This window comes from Gastrolobium bilobum, unplaced genomic scaffold (assembly GCF_033153095.1).
Source record: "Gastrolobium bilobum isolate Gb01-03AN ecotype WA unplaced genomic scaffold, APGP_CSIRO_Gbil_v1 utg122690, whole genome shotgun sequence".
NCBI classification, from domain to species: Eukaryota; Viridiplantae; Streptophyta; class Magnoliopsida; order Fabales; family Fabaceae; genus Gastrolobium; species Gastrolobium bilobum.
In genome coordinates, this window is record NW_026898156.1 from 25,709 (window position 1) to 45,280 (window position 19,572).

General features: G+C 37.0%; 4 protein-coding genes across 4 annotated transcripts; all 4 read left to right on the forward strand.

The window, feature by feature from the left end:
• On the forward strand, positions 1–2,205 carry LOC133313357 (heat shock cognate 70 kDa protein-like). The gene is made up of 2 exons (XM_061514722.1): positions 1–220; positions 545–2,205. The coding sequence occupies exons 1-2, from the start codon at positions 1–3 to the stop codon at positions 2,203–2,205; spliced, it is 1,881 nt and encodes a 626-aa protein (XP_061370706.1).
• A 2,411-nt stretch (positions 2,206–4,616) lies between these two features.
• Positions 4,617–6,592, forward strand: LOC133313355 (casparian strip membrane protein 5-like). The gene is made up of 3 exons (XM_061514720.1): positions 4,617–4,924; positions 5,091–5,214; positions 6,377–6,592. Exons 1-3 carry the CDS (start codon positions 4,617–4,619, stop codon positions 6,590–6,592), a joined length of 648 nt encoding a protein of 215 aa, XP_061370704.1.
• A 1,952-nt stretch (positions 6,593–8,544) lies between these two features.
• Positions 8,545–10,272, forward strand: LOC133313358 (uncharacterized). Its single transcript, XM_061514723.1, has one exon. The coding sequence runs from the start codon at positions 8,545–8,547 to the stop codon at positions 10,270–10,272; it is 1,728 nt and encodes a 575-aa protein (XP_061370707.1).
• A 4,250-nt stretch (positions 10,273–14,522) lies between these two features.
• On the forward strand, positions 14,523–16,379 carry LOC133313360 (uncharacterized). The gene is made up of 3 exons (XM_061514724.1): positions 14,523–15,495; positions 15,562–16,074; positions 16,354–16,379. The coding sequence occupies exons 1-3, from the start codon at positions 14,523–14,525 to the stop codon at positions 16,377–16,379; spliced, it is 1,512 nt and encodes a 503-aa protein (XP_061370708.1).
• The last annotated feature ends 3,193 nt before the right edge of the window (positions 16,380–19,572 follow it).

The following is a 19,572-nucleotide window of genomic DNA, read 5'->3' on the forward strand; positions in this document are numbered from 1 at the left end:
ATGGCCAAAAAATGTGATGGAACTTCTATAGGAATTGACCTTGGCACGACCTACTCATGTGTTGCAGTATGGCAAGCGCAAAACAATCGAGCTGAGATAATCCATAATGAACAAGGCAATAGAGTCACGCCTTCTTACGTTGCTTTCACTAACCACCAAAGGTTGATTGGCGATGCCGCAAGAAACCAGGCTGCTTCTAATCCATCCAACACTGTCTTTGGTAATTGATTTTCTTTTCTAGTTATTTTTCTCTGCTTTCCTTGTATCAATGGTGGAGCGGGAGCCGCCCCTTCAACTTTATATAAACCTTTAATTATAAGTGTCATTTGTTATTTTTGTTCATATAAATAGTAACTGCCCCCTTCAAATTTTAAAAGATCTTTAGTTATGAGTGTAGTACATTTTGCTTTAGTTATATAGACAATTATAATTTATAAGAAATACAACACTTTAATTTCATCCCTTGAAAAAAAATTTCTAGATCCGTTTCTGCCGGTAGAAGGACAAATGACCCTTCACCATCAATTTTTTTTTTTTTTTTCAGACGCAAAGAGGTTGATTGGAAGGAAATATAGTGATTCTATTGTACAAGATGATATAAAGCTGTGGCCATTTAAGGTCATTGCTGGATCGGATGACAGACCCATGATTGTGGTTATGTACAAGGGTGAGGAAAAACATTTTGCTGCTGAGGAAATTTCATCTATGATCCTTACAAAGATGCGGGAGATTGCAGAGTCATTCTTGGCATCACCGGTAAAGAATGCAGTTATTACTGTGCCTGCTTATTTCAATGACTCTCAACGTCAAGCTACGAAAGATGCTGGTGTCATTGCTGGCCTCAACTTTGTGCGGATAATCAATGAACCCACTGCTGCAGCTGTTGCTTATGGTCTTCAAAATAGAGCTAATTTTGTTGGAAAGAGGAATGTTTTTATCTTTGATCTCGGTGGTGGCACTTTTGATGTATCTCTTCTCACAATTAAGGGTGATAACTTTGAAGTTAAGGCTACTGCTGGAGACACTCACCTCGGGGGAGAGGACTTCGATAGCAGAATGTTGAACCACTTCGTACAGGAGTTTAGGAAGAAGAAAAGAGTGGACATTAGTGGGAACCCAAGAGCACTGAGGAGGTTGAGAAGTGCGTGTGAGAGGGCAAAAAGGATACTTTCATTCGAAATAGAGACCACAATTGAGGTGGATGCAATATGTCAGGGTATTGACTTCTGTTATTCAGTCACTCGTGCCCAGTTTGAGCTACTCAACATTGACCTCTTTAGAAAGTGCATGGATACTGTTGAAAGGTGTCTGACTGATGCTAGTACGGACAAGAGTGATGTACATGATGTTGTACTTGTTGGTGGCTCTTCTAGGATTCCCAAAGTGAAGGAGCTATTGCAGGACTTCTTCAAGGGGAAGGATCTCTGCAAGACTATCAACCCTGATGAGGCTGTTGCTTATGGAGCAGCTGTTCAGGCTGCTTTGTTGAGTCAAGGCAATAGGTTTGCTCCAAACTTAGTGCTGTCGGATGTTACACCACTGTCACTTGGTATATCCACAAAAGGAGATCTCATCAGTGTAGTGATTCCTAAGAACACTACTATTCCTGTCAAGAAGGAAAGTCCATATAGTTCACCTGAAGATTACTTATCATTGGTCTCAATTAAGGTCTATGAGGGTGAGAGAACAAGAGCTAGTGATAACAACTTGTTGGGCTCATTCAATCTTTCAGTTCCCTCTGCACCCCGAGGCCTTCCTATCAATGTATGCTTTGATATAGATGCTGATGGTATACTAAATGTATCTGCTAAGGAAGAAACTGGTGGCAACAAGAAGGACGTTACTATAGCCAATGAAATTGGAAAACTGTCAGCGGTAGAAATTGAGAGAATGTTGCTGGAAGCTGAGATTTACAAGGCTGAAGATATGAACCACAAAAAGAAGGTTGAAGCAATGAATGCTTTGGATCGATATGCGTACATGATGGAGAATGAATTGAAGGATACAATTATTAGTGCTAAGATTTTACCTCAAGTCGAGCAGGAAGTTAAGGCTGCAATTAGAGTAGCCAGAAATTTGCTTGACGATAAACAGCAAGAAGAAACAAATGTGTTTGAGAACTGTCTGAACATGCTTAAGAGCATTTTCAAAACAGTTACAGCCGAGCTGAACTCTGATAAGGAAAATGTCGAGGATGATTATTAATCAAATTTGAGAAATTTGATTTGGATGTAACTACTTAATTGATGGTATAAGAGTTGCTTTCTTCTTTTGCTTCCTTGATTATGTGTTCATCACTAAAATATGCTTTAGCCTAAAATTGGGGTTAGGACCATTTGTTCTTCGAGTTTTGAGGGTCCAGACTTGAGATTCCGCTTGATTGTTGATATTAGTAAAAATATTTTATTGCAGTAATTTCTATCCAGAGTTATGCCATTGAAAATCGTTTCTCTTCCTTTTATGTATTTAATCTATGCGCAACTGTTAATTAGATTGGTTCAAATATATATATATATATATATATATATATATATATATATTTTGAAATATTTCAATCAGTTCACCTTATAACTAGTCCAATTCGAAGTGAGTTCCAAAATTAAGACTTTAAACCTTTTTCAAAAACAATAGTATCAATTGGTTCAAATGTTGAACGGCTAAATTTAAGTGTTACTGACGATCTTATCTTTTATTTGACAAGTAATTTATAAGTATCTATATTTTTTTTATAAGTATCACTGTATGCCTTTGACCTTGAAAGGAGACAACTTCTTTCCTATATATGTATTCTTCGGTTAGGCAAAACTTAATATTTACCAATTAAATTTTAATTTAGTACACTTGTGCTGAATAAGAATGATTTTGCTTTCCATGTTGAGCGCATATTTCTAAGATTTTTTTGTTAGAGGTGGAGCAAGTGAGTTATTGCCAACAACTTCTTCACATAGCCTGAATGGAATGGAAGTCCCACAACTTTCCAAAACATTGAACGTCAAGCAGGAGCTTGCTTGCACCGCATGAAAAGTATAAAAGTGAATATTCATTCATTTTGTGTAATATTTAATGATGATTAATTTTCTCATTTATACACACAATATATAAGTGGGATCCACAAAAAAATAAAAAGACAAAAATAAGGCGGGACCCACCTTTTAATTATAGGTGTAACATGACAAAATTTCTTCATGTAAATTGAGAAATTATTTTCCATATTTAATACATTTATTTCACTAATTTAGTTTTTCCTTATTTCTACTACTAACCAAATTCTGCCTATTAAATTTATGGGTTTGTTTTTTCTGATGTTACTTTAGATAACTTTATCTAATGTTCATCAAAACGACGTCGTTTTGGAACGGAAATCATGGTATTTTTGTAATTTTAATTTATTTCAAGGTTATAATAGTCTTTATCACTCTAATTTTTTAATTTTTCAACTCCAAAACGACGTCGTTTCGATGAACATTAGATAAAGTTATCTAAAGTAACGTTGGAAACTTTTTTCCCTAAACTTATACAATTTAAAAATTAATGAGTAATTTATTGAACTATTTCTTTTTTAGTATACATAGCACGTTTTTAGAATATAAGTGATACTTTTTATGTATTTCATTTAATTATTTTAAAATGCACATTTTAGATATATAAGTGGATTCTCATCATTAGCATCTATATTGCTCCGACACTGATATGGAACACGGAAAACAACATGGCACGACGACATATTAAATTTAAAAAATATTAGATTTTATCATGTTAGTACATATTTTGATATTAAATAATATTTTTAATTTATGTAGTGTATATTACAGTTAATATTCAATATTTAAAAAAAAAGTTTAAACTAAACTTATAATAGCCATCAATTTTGCAAGAAACATAAGAGGTCAATATTTATTATTATATTTTCAAATTGAAAATATCTTATATACTTCACTAAGATTTATTCGGTATCCATTTTTATTTTTATTATATCATTTTGGTAAAACATCGATCAATTTTTTCAAAATACGTAATGAAAATTAAAATATTATAGATGTCATAGAGCGTGTTAGAGTATCGGGGTGTCGAGAAGTGTCAGACACCACAGTAAAAGTTTTTGAAGTGTCCCCATAACATAATTTAGCATCATGTCCTTATCTTTCTCCATGCCCACAAGATGGATCTGCATAATCGTACGGAAATGAATAGAAAGCGATTCTTCTTGTTCCAAAAAAATCAAAAAAGTATTTCTTAGGCCAGAAAAATTAAGAAACACGATCATAAGAGTTTAGTTGGTAACTATGACACTTGCAATTAGTACGGGCATGCTGGAAAATGAGGATGAAACTAATAATGCGTTTTTTAAGGCTAGGTGGAGTAGGTTCTTACAAAAACAACTTATTCACAATATGATCATATGCAGATACTGCCACAATTTCCCACAACATGGAGCACTCACAGTCCCACAAGCAACTAACCCATTTCATGGAATGACACACACAACCCTTTAATAATTCATTTTCCCCCCATGTTTATGTACACTACATATACACATACATACCTTGGTCCTTCAGAGTTCAAACTATAGCATTCTAGATAACTAATATACTTAGAGACACATATACAGGTATCTGATGGAGTCAGGGAAAAAGGGTGAGGCAACTACAGTTACAATACATGAAAAAAAGAACACTTCCAAAGGGAAAGGTGTTACCTGGGATGTTCCTCATTCTGCAGATTCAGTTTCAACAAAAACTGGTTCACACCCAAGACCTGCAGGATGGAAAAAAGGAATTGCAATTGCAGATTTCGTCCTGAGACTCGGTGCCATAGGGGCTGCTATAGGTAGCGCCGTTATCATGGGAACCAATGAAGAACAACTTCCATTTTTCACACAGTTCCTCCAGTTTCATGCTGAATGGAATGACTTTCCCATATTCCAGTAAGTTTATGTAGTTAGTTATGGATTTAATTAAGAATTATTTACTGTATTAAGATACATGTATTAATTGTTAAGATGTATATATGGACAGAGATTTTTATGTCTGTAATTAGAGGAAATTCTATTAGCTCTAGTTCATCCACTATTTTTCTTGATTCATACGCAGGTTTCTGGTGGTGGCAAATGGAATAATCAGTGGATACCTTATTCTTTCCCTTCCCTTCTCATTTGTGTGCATTGTTCGACCCCATGCAGTTGGACCAAGGCTTCTACTCATAACATTGGACATAGTAAGCTCGTATCCAAAATTAGTATATGACTTACAAAATAACATTCACTTTAGTATCTTAATAAATATGAGTTTAATGTTTATCTGCAATTAAAAAATAATTTTATCTCTTGCACGTAGATGAAAGTTGGTGGACTCAAAAAAAATTTCTATCTTCTTCTGACCTAGTCCATTTTCATATATGTGCAGAAGATAAAATTATTTCATATATATATATGGAGGAGAAATCTTTTAATTTCGGTTAAAGACTAAGAAGTCTTACTTTTTATCTCAGTTATTTATTTTAGTTCATCTAACAACTATAATTTATTTAGAATTAATAAATAATTAATTGGCATAATTCAATAAACTATAACTGTTAAACAGATAAAAATCCATAGCAAAGATACCCCCTATCTCTTTTAATATATATATATATATATATATATATATATATATATATATATATATATATATATATGAGGAAGGTTATACTTACAACTTTTTTTCTTTATAACCTCTTACAACTATATCTTAACACCGTTGATTTTCGCCAATCAACGGTTATGATTTTCGTCAATTAAACTCATTAATTAATTATTAATTCACAATAAATAATAACCGTTGATTGGAGAAAATCAACGGTGTTAAGATATGGTTGTAAGAGGTTATAAAGAAAAAAGGTTATGAGTATAACCTTCCCCTCTCTCTCTCTCTCTCTCTCTCTCTATATATATATATATATATATATATATATATATATTTAAGTATTTCTGATATAACAGGATATAAGATTATTTTTTGCAACTCAAAATGACCCTGTTTCAAATTTGGGGGGAAATGCACGACAACATTTTGGATTATAGTAGATAATTATATTTTATGTGACAAAAAAAATAAGAGACATTTATAATTATTCATTATATATATAATTTTCATAGGAAAAATGTGTGTCCTTTGAAAAGATACACACTTAAGTCCTTTTAAGAGTGATTTAGATACAAAGAGGTGAGTCAATATTTTTATTTTTTTTGACTATATATTTTTTTTCAATAAGACTTGCATTTTTTTGTATTTATCTCTTTCTTAAAAGGATCTAAGTGTATCTCCTGGACACACACTTTTCTCAATTTCTTTTAATATAATTGAAAGAAACCGAAATTGATCATAACTGGAAACTTCAGGTAATGATGGGTTTAATCACAGCTAGTGCTTCATCTGCTGCTGCGATTGTGTACTTAGCTCATAATGGGAGTCAAGAAGCAAATTGGATTGCTATTTGTCAAGGGTACACCAACTTCTGCCAAGCTGCTAGTGAGGCTGTGGTCATTTCGTTTCTTGCAGCAATTTTCTTCGTGTGTTTGGTCTCGCTCTCTGCTTTCGCTCTTATAAGGAATTGAATTACTGCCCGCTAACGAGGGATGATGATATTGGGTATTATGTTATTAATTTTAGTCAAATTTACTGTTTGCTTGTCGATTGTTATTGAAAAGTGAGTGATATGTGTATAAAAATATGTGTGTGAAATTTCATGTATTTTAAATGTGGCGTGTTAAATACACAGGGAAAAGAAACAGGAATAGTGTTTGTCATCCAAAGTAAAGAAGTTACTCTTAAAAGATATATAAAATCGTTGACGTAATCTCACGAAACCGTTTAAATTTTTGATTAAATTGATTCTTTACATGGTATTAATAATTACTTTAACTGATTATTGATTTGACGCGTAAATAATTACTTTAACCTCGCGTAGTTCACGCATCTAACAGTTTAAATTTTTGGTTGAATTGACGCGTAAATATTACTTTAACTGCTCTACTTTAGCAAATCAATAATTAAAATAATATTACTCTATTATTTAAAATCATTAAAATAATTATTTTTATATTTTATTTAAAATAAATAATATGATATAGGCTAGTCTGTAGGTTTATTTTATTTAAAGAAAGGCTATGATCTGCTTTCTAAAAAGGTTTTTTTTTTTTTTTTTAAGTTTGAACATATTCTATTTTAAGTCGGGCTGTAGACCCCTAATAAGTTGTCTGCCCTGTTTACACCACTAAAAGTCGGTCACTATTAACGCACCAACAACTGATGTGCCTTCATTGCAGGCAAAAGCACCCAACTAACAATATTTGGTAAAAGATTGTCCTGTTCAATGTTGTCAAACTCGAGTTTCTACGTAGAAACGGAAAGGGGTGGTAGAAACGTAAAACGTAGAAACGACACGAAACGTAAAGGTTCTACTTTCTACAACTTAAGGTCCAGATACAAAATTATATATATGCATGTAAAAAATATATTACATAATGAACATGTGTGTTGAGCCACTTATCTATCTAAAAAGGAAAATTATTTTTGATAACCAAGTATCAAAATTATAAACAGTGATAACTAATAAATAATGGATAACCAATCTACTCTAACTGATTCATACACTCTGCAGATTTTGGATCATAGCTCATTAGGATATAATTTCACTTCTTTCAATTCACACAATGATCCAAAAACACAAAACGATTCTCATAGCATAACTTATCATAGAATTATAGTTTTATAAGACATAATTGTGAAACCAATGCGCTTAATATGAAGAATTCAATCATACAAGAGTTTTGATGATAACAAACAAGCATAGAATCGATGTTAAGGATAATACAACTCGCAACAATCAAAAGCCCAAGGAAGCAATTCATACAAGTCAACAAGAGCAAATCAGTCAACACACAAGATCATCATTGATTCATGCTCTTGAGAGCTTAGATCTAAATGTAAAGGTAATTGATTAATGATGCATAAAAGAGCTCAAAGGGTAATTAACTCTATGCATGCAATATCCATGTCATCTGATAGGGAACAAGAGGAACAGGCTCAACTAATTGGTGAAGAGGCCCACACTGAACTAATGGACATGGAACCACAAGAAGACTCAGCAGAAGAGTTCATCAGCCCAAGGGTTAAATGGTCCAAACGATATAAAACTAAGCCCAAATGGATGAGGGACTATTTGGTCTCTTAAGAGCATCAGAAAGGGAAATGAGAATTGTTATGCCGTTAGGGGAGAGAGAGTAGTTTGTTATGAGTGAGTGGATGGCAATGCTTTACAGGCTTGCCTCAATAGTTATGTTTGCTATTTTTCTGTTATGGAGTGTGTGTGTATAAAGAATCCTATTTCCTTATTGCAAGGTATCAGACGTTTAGTAACCAATTTGGTTAAGGAGGCACCTCCCCTCGAAGGAGGATTATCGTTCTATTTTTCATTGCAGTCCTGTATTTCACATCTGGTTACTGTTAATAACGTTTCTGTGTTTACAATAGCTATCATTGGCGCTTTCATTGAGTCACTTTCACCATGGTTGGCCCTACCCACACTTCCGATTCCATCGAAAACACCTTAGCTCAGCTATTGCAGTCCCAACTCACCTTACAGCAAGACATGCAAGCCATCGTCCACAAGGTTTCTACCCTGGAAACTCGTAACCCCATCCCTACAGCTAGTTCCTTTTCGGGACCTCAACCACTCACAGCACCAGCGGATATTAAAGCCGCAACCCTGAAGCTCGAGGTTCCTCGCTTCGATGGCTCCAATGCATTGGGCTGGATCTTCAAGATCACCCAATTTTTTGAATTTCACGGTACACCGGAAGAACAACGGCCACGAATTGCTTCGTTCTACATGGAAGGCGAGGCACTTAACTGGTATCAATGGATGCATGCTAGTGGTCAAATCACTAGCTGGCCGCAACTGCTACAATCCTTAGAACTCTGTTTTGCACCTTCGCAATACGATGACCCGAAAGGCGACTTGATGAAATTGTTGCAGACAACTTCCATCCGTGACTATCAGTCCCAATTTGAGGTTTTAGCCAACCGCTGCATTGGCCTCCCTCACCCTTACCTCTTGAGTTGTTTTATTTCGGGCCTCAAACCGGAGCTCCGTCGGGAAGTTCAAGCTCTCCAGCCCATGACTCTACCTCAAGCTATTGGGTTGGCCCGCCTCCAGGAGGACAAACTAAATGATCAACGTTCGCAATCGCGTTCCAAATTCTTCAGTGGCTCACAACCTTCCGCATTTGGGGGTAATCGGTCCCCGATCACGACTTCAACGGTTACCGCGGGACAATCCACCCCTGCCCGTACCTTCCATAAACCCAACATCAAACGCCTTTCTCCTGAGGAACTCCAGATCCGCCGTGACAAAGGGCTTTGTTACAATTGCGATGACAAGTACCATCCTACGCACAAGTGCAAGCGTCAATTTCTGCTACTGATTGCGTCGCCAGATCAAGCTGCTGATGATGACGACCTTCACCAAATGATGCTGGATTGCTCCAACCCCACTGTGGATGACGGTACTGACCCACCACCCGGACCCACAATAGATGCAGCCCAGATAAGTTTCCATGCCCTCTTGGGCCATTCTGTTCCCCAAACTTTACGTGTTCAGGGCCGCGTGGGTAAGGCCCAATTGTCCTTATTAATTGATAGTGGGAGTACCCACAACTTTATTCAAGGACGCATTGCTAAATATTTGGGCTTAGACATCCACCAAGCCCAAGGATTTCAGGTGTTAGTGGGCAATGGGGAAGAATTAAACTGTTCTTCTATGTGTCAACAGGTTCCACTTTTTATTGCTGATCACCAGTTCTTTGTTGATTTTTATTTGCTGCCCATTTGTGGAGAAGATCTTGTGCTAGGGGTCCAATGGCTTAAAACGCTAGGCCCAGTGCTCACCGATTATGAAGCCTTAACCATGAAGTTTATCAAGGAGGGCAAGTTGGTCTTGGTTCAAGGAGTTGCTTCTGAGCAGGCCCAAGAACTTAACTCAGCCCAGTTGAAGAGACTGATATCAACACGTGCCGTCGCAGAATTATACCATCTTCAAGCTATTCCACCTCACACCACATCCACTCCACCCGCCACATACCCTCATGAAATCGAAAATATCCTCTCCAGATTCCATTCCCTTTTTGAGATCCCCTCTGAGCTACCACCATCTCGCCCCACTGACCATCACATTCCCTTACCCCATAGTTCAGACCCCGTCAATGTCCGACCGTACCGCTACCCGTATTTTTAGAAACGGGAAATCGAGAAATTGACGGCTGAGATGTTGGATTCGGGCATTATTCGACCGAGTTCCAGCCCATTTTCTTCCCAGTACTCCTGGTCAAAAAGAAAGATGGCTCGTGGCGCTTCTGCACAGATTATAGGGCCCTTAATGCATTAACTCAGAAGGACCGCTTTCCCATTCCAACCATTGATGAGCTACTCGACGAACTTCATGGAGCTTGTTATTTCTCCAAGCTGGATCTTCGTTCAGGCTACCATCAGATACGCATGGCACCATGTGATATCCCAAAAATGGCTTTTCGAACCCACGAAGGCCTTTTCGAATATTTAGTCATGCCTTTTGGATTGTGTAACGCTCCTGCTACTTTCCAATCCACTATGAACGTGTTATTCAAACCTTATCTTCGGCATTATGTTATTGTGTTTTTTGATGATATATTAGTGTACAGCAAATCTGTTGCTGACCATGTCAGGCACTTAGAGGAGACATTTCACTGCCTTTGGACTAACAAATTTTTTTTGAAGCGTTCCAAATGCACCTTCGCTCAGTCTTCCTTGGAATATTTGGGCCATATCATCTCGGATAAGGGCGTCGGACCTGACCCTGAGAAAATAAAATCCATGCTTGCCTAGCCAATACCGACTACCATCAAGCAGCTCCGTGGTTTTTTGGGGCTGACGGGTTTCTACCGTCGTTTTGTGAAGAATTATGCTTCAATAGCTTCTCCACTGACAGACATGCTTAAAAAAGATGCTTTCCAGTGGAACCCTCGAACTCAACAGGCCTTTGAACTTCTCAAGGAAGCAATGACACAATCTCCAGTCCTGGCCCTACCCGATTTCACCATGCCTTTTACACTAGAGACTGATGCTTCCGGAGAAGGGTTAGGTGCAGTGTTGCTACAGGGTGGGCACCCTATCTGCTACTTTAGCAAGAAATTCTGTGCTAAACTAGTATCGTCTTCCACTTATGTCCGCGAACTCCATGCTATAGTCGAAGCTGTTAAAAAATGGCGACATTATTTGTTAGGGCGCAAATTTACAATACACACAGACCAGCGAAGCCTCAAGGAAATAATGACCCAAGTCATTCAAACCCCTGACCAACAGTACTACCTTTCCAAACTTTTGGGATACGACTATGACATTGTCTACAAACCTGGCCGTGACAACCGTGCCGCAGATGCACTATCCAGGATACCTACTTCCCAGGCCCAAGTCCTCACACTTACTGTACCTCAATTTGAGTTTCTCCCTAAACTCATAGAGGACTACGGCAATGATCCATGCTTAGCACATATGATTAAAGAGTTGGAGACCGACTCACTGTCACATCCGGGGTATTCTTTACAACAAGGCCTTCTTCTGTATCATGGTAAAATTGTGGTGAGCGCCACTTCGTCTTTCAAAAACTTGTTACTCGCAGAGTTCCATGCAACTCCGCTGGGAGGTCATATGGGAGTCCACAAGTCTTACTCAAGGCTTCAAGAAAACTTCTACTGGGATGGTATGCGAAAAGACATGATCGAGTTTGTTAAACACTGTCTGGTTTGTCAACAGGTTAAGTCTCCAACTACTAAGCCTGTGGGGCTCTTACAGCCAATTCCCATTCCCACATAAGTTTGGGAAGACATTTCCCTGGATTTCATAACAGGGCTGCCTTTATTCCAAACCTCCACGGTCATTCTGGTTGTTGTGGATAGATTTTCTAAAGCGGCCCATTTTGGCATGCTGCCTACCAACTTTACTGCCACCAAAGTAGCTGAACTGTTTGCGCATCTTATTGCCCGCTTGCATGGAATGCCTAAGAGCATCATATCCGATAGAGATCCTATCTTCATGAGTCATTTCTGGCAAGATCTGTTTCGCTTAAGTGGTACTAAACTCAGAATGTCTTCTGCTCACCACCCACAAAGCGATGGCCAAACCGAAGTCATGAATAGGGTGCTGCAACAGTATCTACGGTCTTTTGTTCACCATCAACCAAAGTTGTGGGGCCAATATCTTCATTGGGCTGAGTGGTGCTACAACACTTCTTCCCATTCGGCTACGGGCATAACCCCATTTCAAATTGTTTTTGGCCGCGAACCTCCTAACATTCCAACATATGTCACTGGCACTAGTAAGTTGCAAGCTGTGGATGCTACTTTGCTCAACAGAGATGCTATACTATCTAAGGTCAAACAGCAGTTGTTAAAGGCCCAAGAATCCATGAAAAAGTTTGCTGATAAGAAACGTTTAGATCACTCGTTTAAACTGGGTGATTTGGTGTTGGTTAAGCTTCGCCCCTATAAGCAGCAATCCTTGGCTAATCGCACCTGTCACAAGTTGGCAAAAAAGTACTACGGGCCGTTTCCAATCATTAAGTGCATTGGTGACGTTGCGTTTGAGTTGGAACTACCCAAGGGATCTCAAATCCACCCCGTTTTTCACTCCTCTCTTCTCAAACCATTTTTTGCTGATTCTACTGATAGGCATTTACCACTGCCACCTACCGATCGTCTTCACCAACCAGTCATTCAACCACTCGCTGTATTGGACATTAAGGAGCATCCTGATTCTACCAAGGTACAAGCTCTTATACAATGGACCGGTCTCTACCCCGAGGACTCATCTTGGGAAGATTTGGCTGAGGTATTGCAGAATTATCCCCACCTACACCTTGAGGGAAAGGTGTTTCTTGAAGGAAAAGGGGATGATAGGGAACAAGAGGAACAGGCTCAACTAATTGGTGAAGAGGCCCACACTGAACTAATGGACATGGAACCACAAGAAGACTCAGCAGAAGAGTTCATCAGCCCAAGGGTTAAATGGTCCAAACGATATAAAACTAAGCCCAAATGGATGAGGGACTATTTGGTCTCTTAAGAGCATCAGAAAGGGAAATGAGAATTGTTATGCCGTTAGGGGAGAAAGAGTAGTTTATTATGAGTGAGTGGATGGCAATGCTTTACAGGCTTGCCTCAATAGTTATGTTTGCTATTTTTCTGTTATGGAGTGTGTGTATAAAGAATCCTATTTCCTTATTGCAAGGTATCAGACGTTTAGTAACCAATTTGGTTAAGGAGGCACCTCCCCTCGAAGGAGGATTATCGTTCTATTTTTCATTGCAGTCCTGTATTTCACATCTGGTTACTGTCAATAACGTTTCTGTGTTTACAATAGTTATCATCATCTATCACTTGAAAGCCTTAATTGTTATGAAAAATATCCTTGACATGTTTAATAACTTCAAAACATCTTGTACAAGTCAAGGAAATACATTGAAAGTGATTAGAGACCAAAAGGAATACTTTACAACTTATAAAACTGCATAATTAAAGAAAGTATTCGAATACTCCATTGTCTGTATTCGAATACTCATGCTGAGAACAAAGTATTCGAATACTGTGAGAAAAGTATTCGAATACTAGTTGAAGTATTCGAATACCTCACGAATAGTATTCGAATACTTACTGGACAGTAAGCAGTATAACGGCTATAAACGGCTAGTTTTGCGAAAATGTGTGTTCAAAGGGTCATGGGGGGCCTCTATAAATAGTGATCACTATTCACATTGATAGGACACTTTTTCTAATCATTATTCTTGCTCTATTTCATATTATTTGCTTACTTTCTATCATCTTGATCATAAATCACCTTTGAGCTCTAATCTTGTGTCATTGATCAATACCTATAAGCTTCAACTTGTATAATCTGTACTTCAAGAGTACATATCCCTTTCTAAATACTCTCAATCTGTTCATTTGTGTTAAGGGTAGTGAGACCCTAGTGAAAGAGGTTGCTCATAACCTAAGTAAGTGAGTGGAAGTGTAAAGGTTTCAAGAATCGATATTCTTGAAAGTTGTAGTGGTTTGTCAAGCACCCTTGAAGCTTGATAATTTAGTGGAAAGTTGAACGGGCGATTTCAATCTGGACGTAGGTCACGGTGGTGGTGACCGAACCAGGATATATAGTGTTTGCAATCTCTCTAACTCTTCATCTCTTTATATTAGCATTATTTGATCACTTGAACCTTTTATCTCTTCTCTTTACATACCATTTGCTTGTGTTAATTTCTATTCTCTAAACTTTGCTTGTGTCAAATTATATTATTCTAAGAAAATCGATTTCAAGAAAGAAAGTGAGGCACTTTACGAAAATATTTTTAAAACTCAATTCACCCCCGCCCCCTCTTGAGTTTGAGGCCACTTGTTCAACAAGTGGTATCAGAGCTTGGACTCTTGTATAAAGAGCTTAACCGCTTCAAGAGTAAAGATGGCCTCTTTAAACAATGATATGCCTCTTGATGGAACTTCAACTTCAAGACCTCCTTTCTTTAATGGCACCGATTATGCTTATTGGAAAAGTAGAATGCAAATTTTTCTTGAGTCAATTGATTTAAAAATTTGGAACATTGTTGATGAGGGATATACGGGTCCTACTAAAAAGGATGAAAGCAACAACGATGTTCCAAACACTTTAAAGGAATTTTCGGAAGAAGAAAGTAAAGAAGCAAATTGGAATGCTAAGGCTAGAAACTTAATTACCAATGCTTTAGGTAGAGATGAATATTTTCGTGTAGCTTCTTGCAAAACCGCAAAAGAAATGTGGGATGTGCTTGAAGTAACACATGAAGGAACTAGTGAAGTTAAAGTCTCTAGAATTCTAGGATTGACTAGAGAATTTGAATTATTTGAAATGAATGATGGTGAAACTATTCATAGCATGCAAAAAAGGCTAACCCATATTGTTACTCATTTGGATGCTTTAGAAGCTTCATACAATAATTTTCAAATGGTCACTAAAGTCTTGAGGAGCTTGAATAGGGATTGGCAACCTAAGGTGACGGCTATTTGTGAATCAAAAGATTTGAAGAATATGTCCATTGCTACACTCTTTGGAAAGCTTCAAGAGCATGAGCTAGAATTAGCAAGACTAACTTTGAAGGAGCAAGCCAAGAAGAAAAGCAAAGGATTAGCTTTGCAAGCCACTAGCTCCAAATCTCAAGTGGAGGAGGAGAAGGAAAAGGAGCCATCTAAAGATGAATTAGATGAAGATGAAATGAGTTTCTTTGTAAAAAAGTATGGAAATTTCTTCAAGAAGAAGAACTTTCAAATAAGACCTCCATTTCCTCCAAAGAGAAGATTCAAGGATGAAGGAGCTTCTCAACCTCCTCACACATGTTATGAATGTGGAAAAACCGGACACTTCAAAGCCGATTGCCCTAAGCTTCAAAAGAAAGAAAAGAGTGACAAGAATCAATTCAAAGATAGGAAAAATTATAAAAAGAAGGCGTATGCGGCTTGGGATGAAGATTCAAGCTCATCCGATGATTCAAGCAATAAAGAAGCTAATGTATGCTTCTTGCAAGACTCTAAAGCCTCAAATGATGTAAGCAAAGGAATGCAACATATGTGCTTCATGACAATTGAAAATGGCAATGAGTCGGAATCCGAGGTAAACTCCACTTGCTCTTCTATATCTCCTTCATATGATGAATTGCAAAATCTATTTGATGAATTACATAGTGAATCTCTAGAGCATGTTAAATCTCTTAGAGAAATGAGAAAGACCATTGTCTCCTTAGAAAAACAAATTGCATGCTCAAACAAAGAAGTAAAAGAGTTAAAAGATGAAAATGAAACACTTAAATTGATTGATGCTAGTACAAATTGCATTAAATGTTTATCATTAAATGATCATGCATCATCATCATCATGTACTTCATGTGAAAAGCTAACTAGTGAAATTGATGACTTAAACAATGTGCTAAGCAAGTTTACATGTGGTAGAGACAACTTAAATGTATTGCTTGGAAAACAAAGATGTATGTTTAACAAATCCGGCTTAGGATTCGACACTAACATACAAGAAAAATCCTATAAGAACTTCTTCATATCACCATCTTACATGACTAGTAGTCCTTTCATTAAATGCTATCATTGCGGTGGAAAAGGACATAGTGCATCAACATGTAAAATTAGAAAGAATGAAATTAGTGGTCAAAAGAAAGTATGGGTCCCTAAGGGAACTAAACCCATGACTAACACACAAGGACCCAAACAAATTTGGGTACCAAAGATTAAATGTTAAATTTGTTTTGTAGGTATGCTTAAAGAGTTCTTCATCTAAATGGGTATTGGATAGTGGTTGCTCAAGACATATGACGGGAGACATTACCAAATTTCTTTCCATTACAAGGAAGGATCATGGACATGTATCTTATGGAGACAATAACAAAGGAAAGATCCTTGGCATTGGAAAAGTTGGTAACTCCTCATCAACTAGTAAAGGCTTCTTTCAAATCCAAAGATATTGTTTCAACCATTAGGCCTTTACAACTTTTACACATGGATCTTTTTGGGCCCACACAAACTATGAGCTTTGGTGGCAATTACTATGCATTCGTCATTGTGGATGACTTTTCCCGCTTTACATGGACATTATTTCTTACTCATAAAAGCGAAGCTTTTCAAGCATTTAGAAAACTAGCCAAGTTTATTCAAAATGATAAATCTTTGAACATCGTTTCTATTAGAAGTGATCATGGGGGAGAATTTCAAAATCAAGACTTTGAAATCTTTTGTGATGAAAATGGAATTCAACACAATTTTTCCACTCCTAGGACTCCACAACAAAATGGAGTTGTAGAAAGGAAAAATCGTGTCTTGCAAGAACTTGCAAGGACAATGATAAATGAAAACAATCTTCCAAAATACTTTTGGGCGGATGCCGTAAGCACCGCTTGCTATGTTATGAACCGTGCATTAATTAGACCCATTTTAAAAGAAAACTCCTATGAACTTTACAAAGGAAGAAAACCAAATATTTCACATTTTCATATTTTTGGTTGCAAGTGTTTTGTTTTAAACAATGGAAAAGATAACCTTGGCAAATTTGATTCGAAATCCGATGAAGGTATATTTCTAGGATATTCACTCACAAGTAAAGCATTTAGAATCTATAACAAAAGAACTATGGTACTTGAAGAATCAATTCATGTGATTTTTGATGAGACTAACCCTTCGTTGTCAAGAAAAAAAAATTGTGATGATGATATTGTAGAAATCTTGGGCAACATGAACTTAAATGACAAAAAGCAAGAGGATGAACACAAAGAGAAGGAGCAAAATCAAAATGAATGAACCTCTCAAGCCAACAAGAATGAATGTGATCTTCCAAATGATTGGAAATCGGCAAAAGGTCACCCCATGGATGCGGTAATAGGTGACATGTCAAAAGGGGTAACTACTAGAAACTCCATTAGAAATATTTGTAATCATTTAGCATTTGTTTCACAAATTGAACCTAGAACCATTGATGAAGCAATTATTGATGAACATTGGTTCTTGGCCATGCAAGAAGAATTAAATCAATTTGAAAGAAACCAAGTTTGGGAACTTGTACCAAGGCCCAATGATTACTCAATAATTGGCACTAAATGGGTTTTTAGGAACAAGCTAGATGAAAATGGCATAATTACTAGAAACAAAGCTAGGCTTGTTGCTAAAGGATATAATCAAGAAGAAGGAATTGATCTCGATGAAACATATGCTCCCGTTGCTAGATTAGAAGCCATAAGATTATTGCTTGCATTTGCATGTATGGTGGACTTCAAACTATTTCAAATGGATGTCAAAAGTGCTTTTTTGAATGGGTATATTCAAGAAGAGGTTTATGTTGATCAACCACCCGGTTTTGAAAATCACGACTTGCCTAACCATGTTTTAAACTTAAAAAGGCGTTATATGGGTTAAAGCAAGCTCCAAGAGCTTGGTATGAAAGGTTAAGCAAGTTCCTTTTAGAACAAGGCTTTGAAAGAGGAAAGGTTGATACAACATTTTTCATAAAAAGAAAAAATGATCATATTTTACTTGCTCAAATATATGTTGATGATATCATATTTGATGCATCTAATATTAAACTTTGTGAAGAATTTGCTAACACCATGAAGAGTGAATTTGAAATGTCAATGATGGGTGAACTCAACTTCTTCCTTGGTCTTCAAATCAAACAAGAGAAAGATGGAATCTTCATCAATCAAAGCAAATATTGTAAAGAGTTGCTCAAGAAGTTCGGAATGGAAAGTTCAAAAGCAATTAACACTCCTATGAGTACATCTTGTACATTAGACAAGGATGAAGGAGGTAAGCCCGTTGAAATCACTCGATATAGAGGTATGATTGGCTCACTTCTTTACTTAACCGCAAGTAGACCGGATATTGTGTTTAGTGTGTGCATGTATGCTAGATTTCAAGCCAATCCTAAAGAATCACACTTAAGTGCCGTAAAGAGAATTTTGAGATATCTTATAGGCACTACCCAAGCGGGACTATGGTACCCAAAGGGAGCTCCATGTGAGCTTATAGGTTATTCCGACTCCGACTTTGCCGATTGCAAATTGGATAGGAAAAGCACTAGTGGCACTTGCCACTTTCTTGGCTGCTCACTAGTTTCTTGGCATAGCAAGAAACAAAATAGTGTAGCATTGTCCACGGTCGAAGTGGAATATGTAGCGGCCGGTAGTTGTTGTGCACAAATTATCTGGATGAAACAACAACTTAAGGACTTTGGGCTTGATCTTGATCATATCCCTATTAGGTGTGACAACACTAGTGCTATCAACATAACCAAAAATCCCATTATGCACTCAAGAACTAAACATATTGATATTCGTCATCACTTTATAAGAGATCATGTTCAAAATGGTGATTGTGTTTTAGAACATGTTGAGTCCTCCAAGCAATTGGCGGATATCTTTACAAAACCTCTCTCCAAGGATGTTTACACAAACCTAAGACGATAAATTGGCTTAATTGATCCATCATGCTTGTAAATATATATCTATATGCTTTCACTCTTCTCATATTTTAAATCACTAACTTGAGCGTCGGAGCTTTCCCCAAAGTCTATTTGCAGGTACTTTGTGTACTTGACATCTTGGGAAAACTAGGAGAACAAATGCCTTGTGTTAATGTAAGCTTTTAATGTTGAAGTTCCAATCACACCCTTGGAGGTAAGCATGTTAAAAGTAATTCATCATCATCCATAGCTCTAATCATAAACTATCAGTCATCTATATGTTTGTTAAAATGAAAAATTTGCAAAAACTCAGTTCTGTCACTGCTCATTTCCTGCATTTTGTACTGCAGTATCCGAATACTTTACCAAAGTATTCGAATACTTTCATTCTCCAGAAAGTATTCGAATATCAATCGACAAGTATTCGAATACTTTTCTCTTACAAAAAGTATTCGAATACCATACGACAAGTATTCGAATACCCCTGCAATTAATGCTCTAATTTCTGAGTTTTTATTCGAAT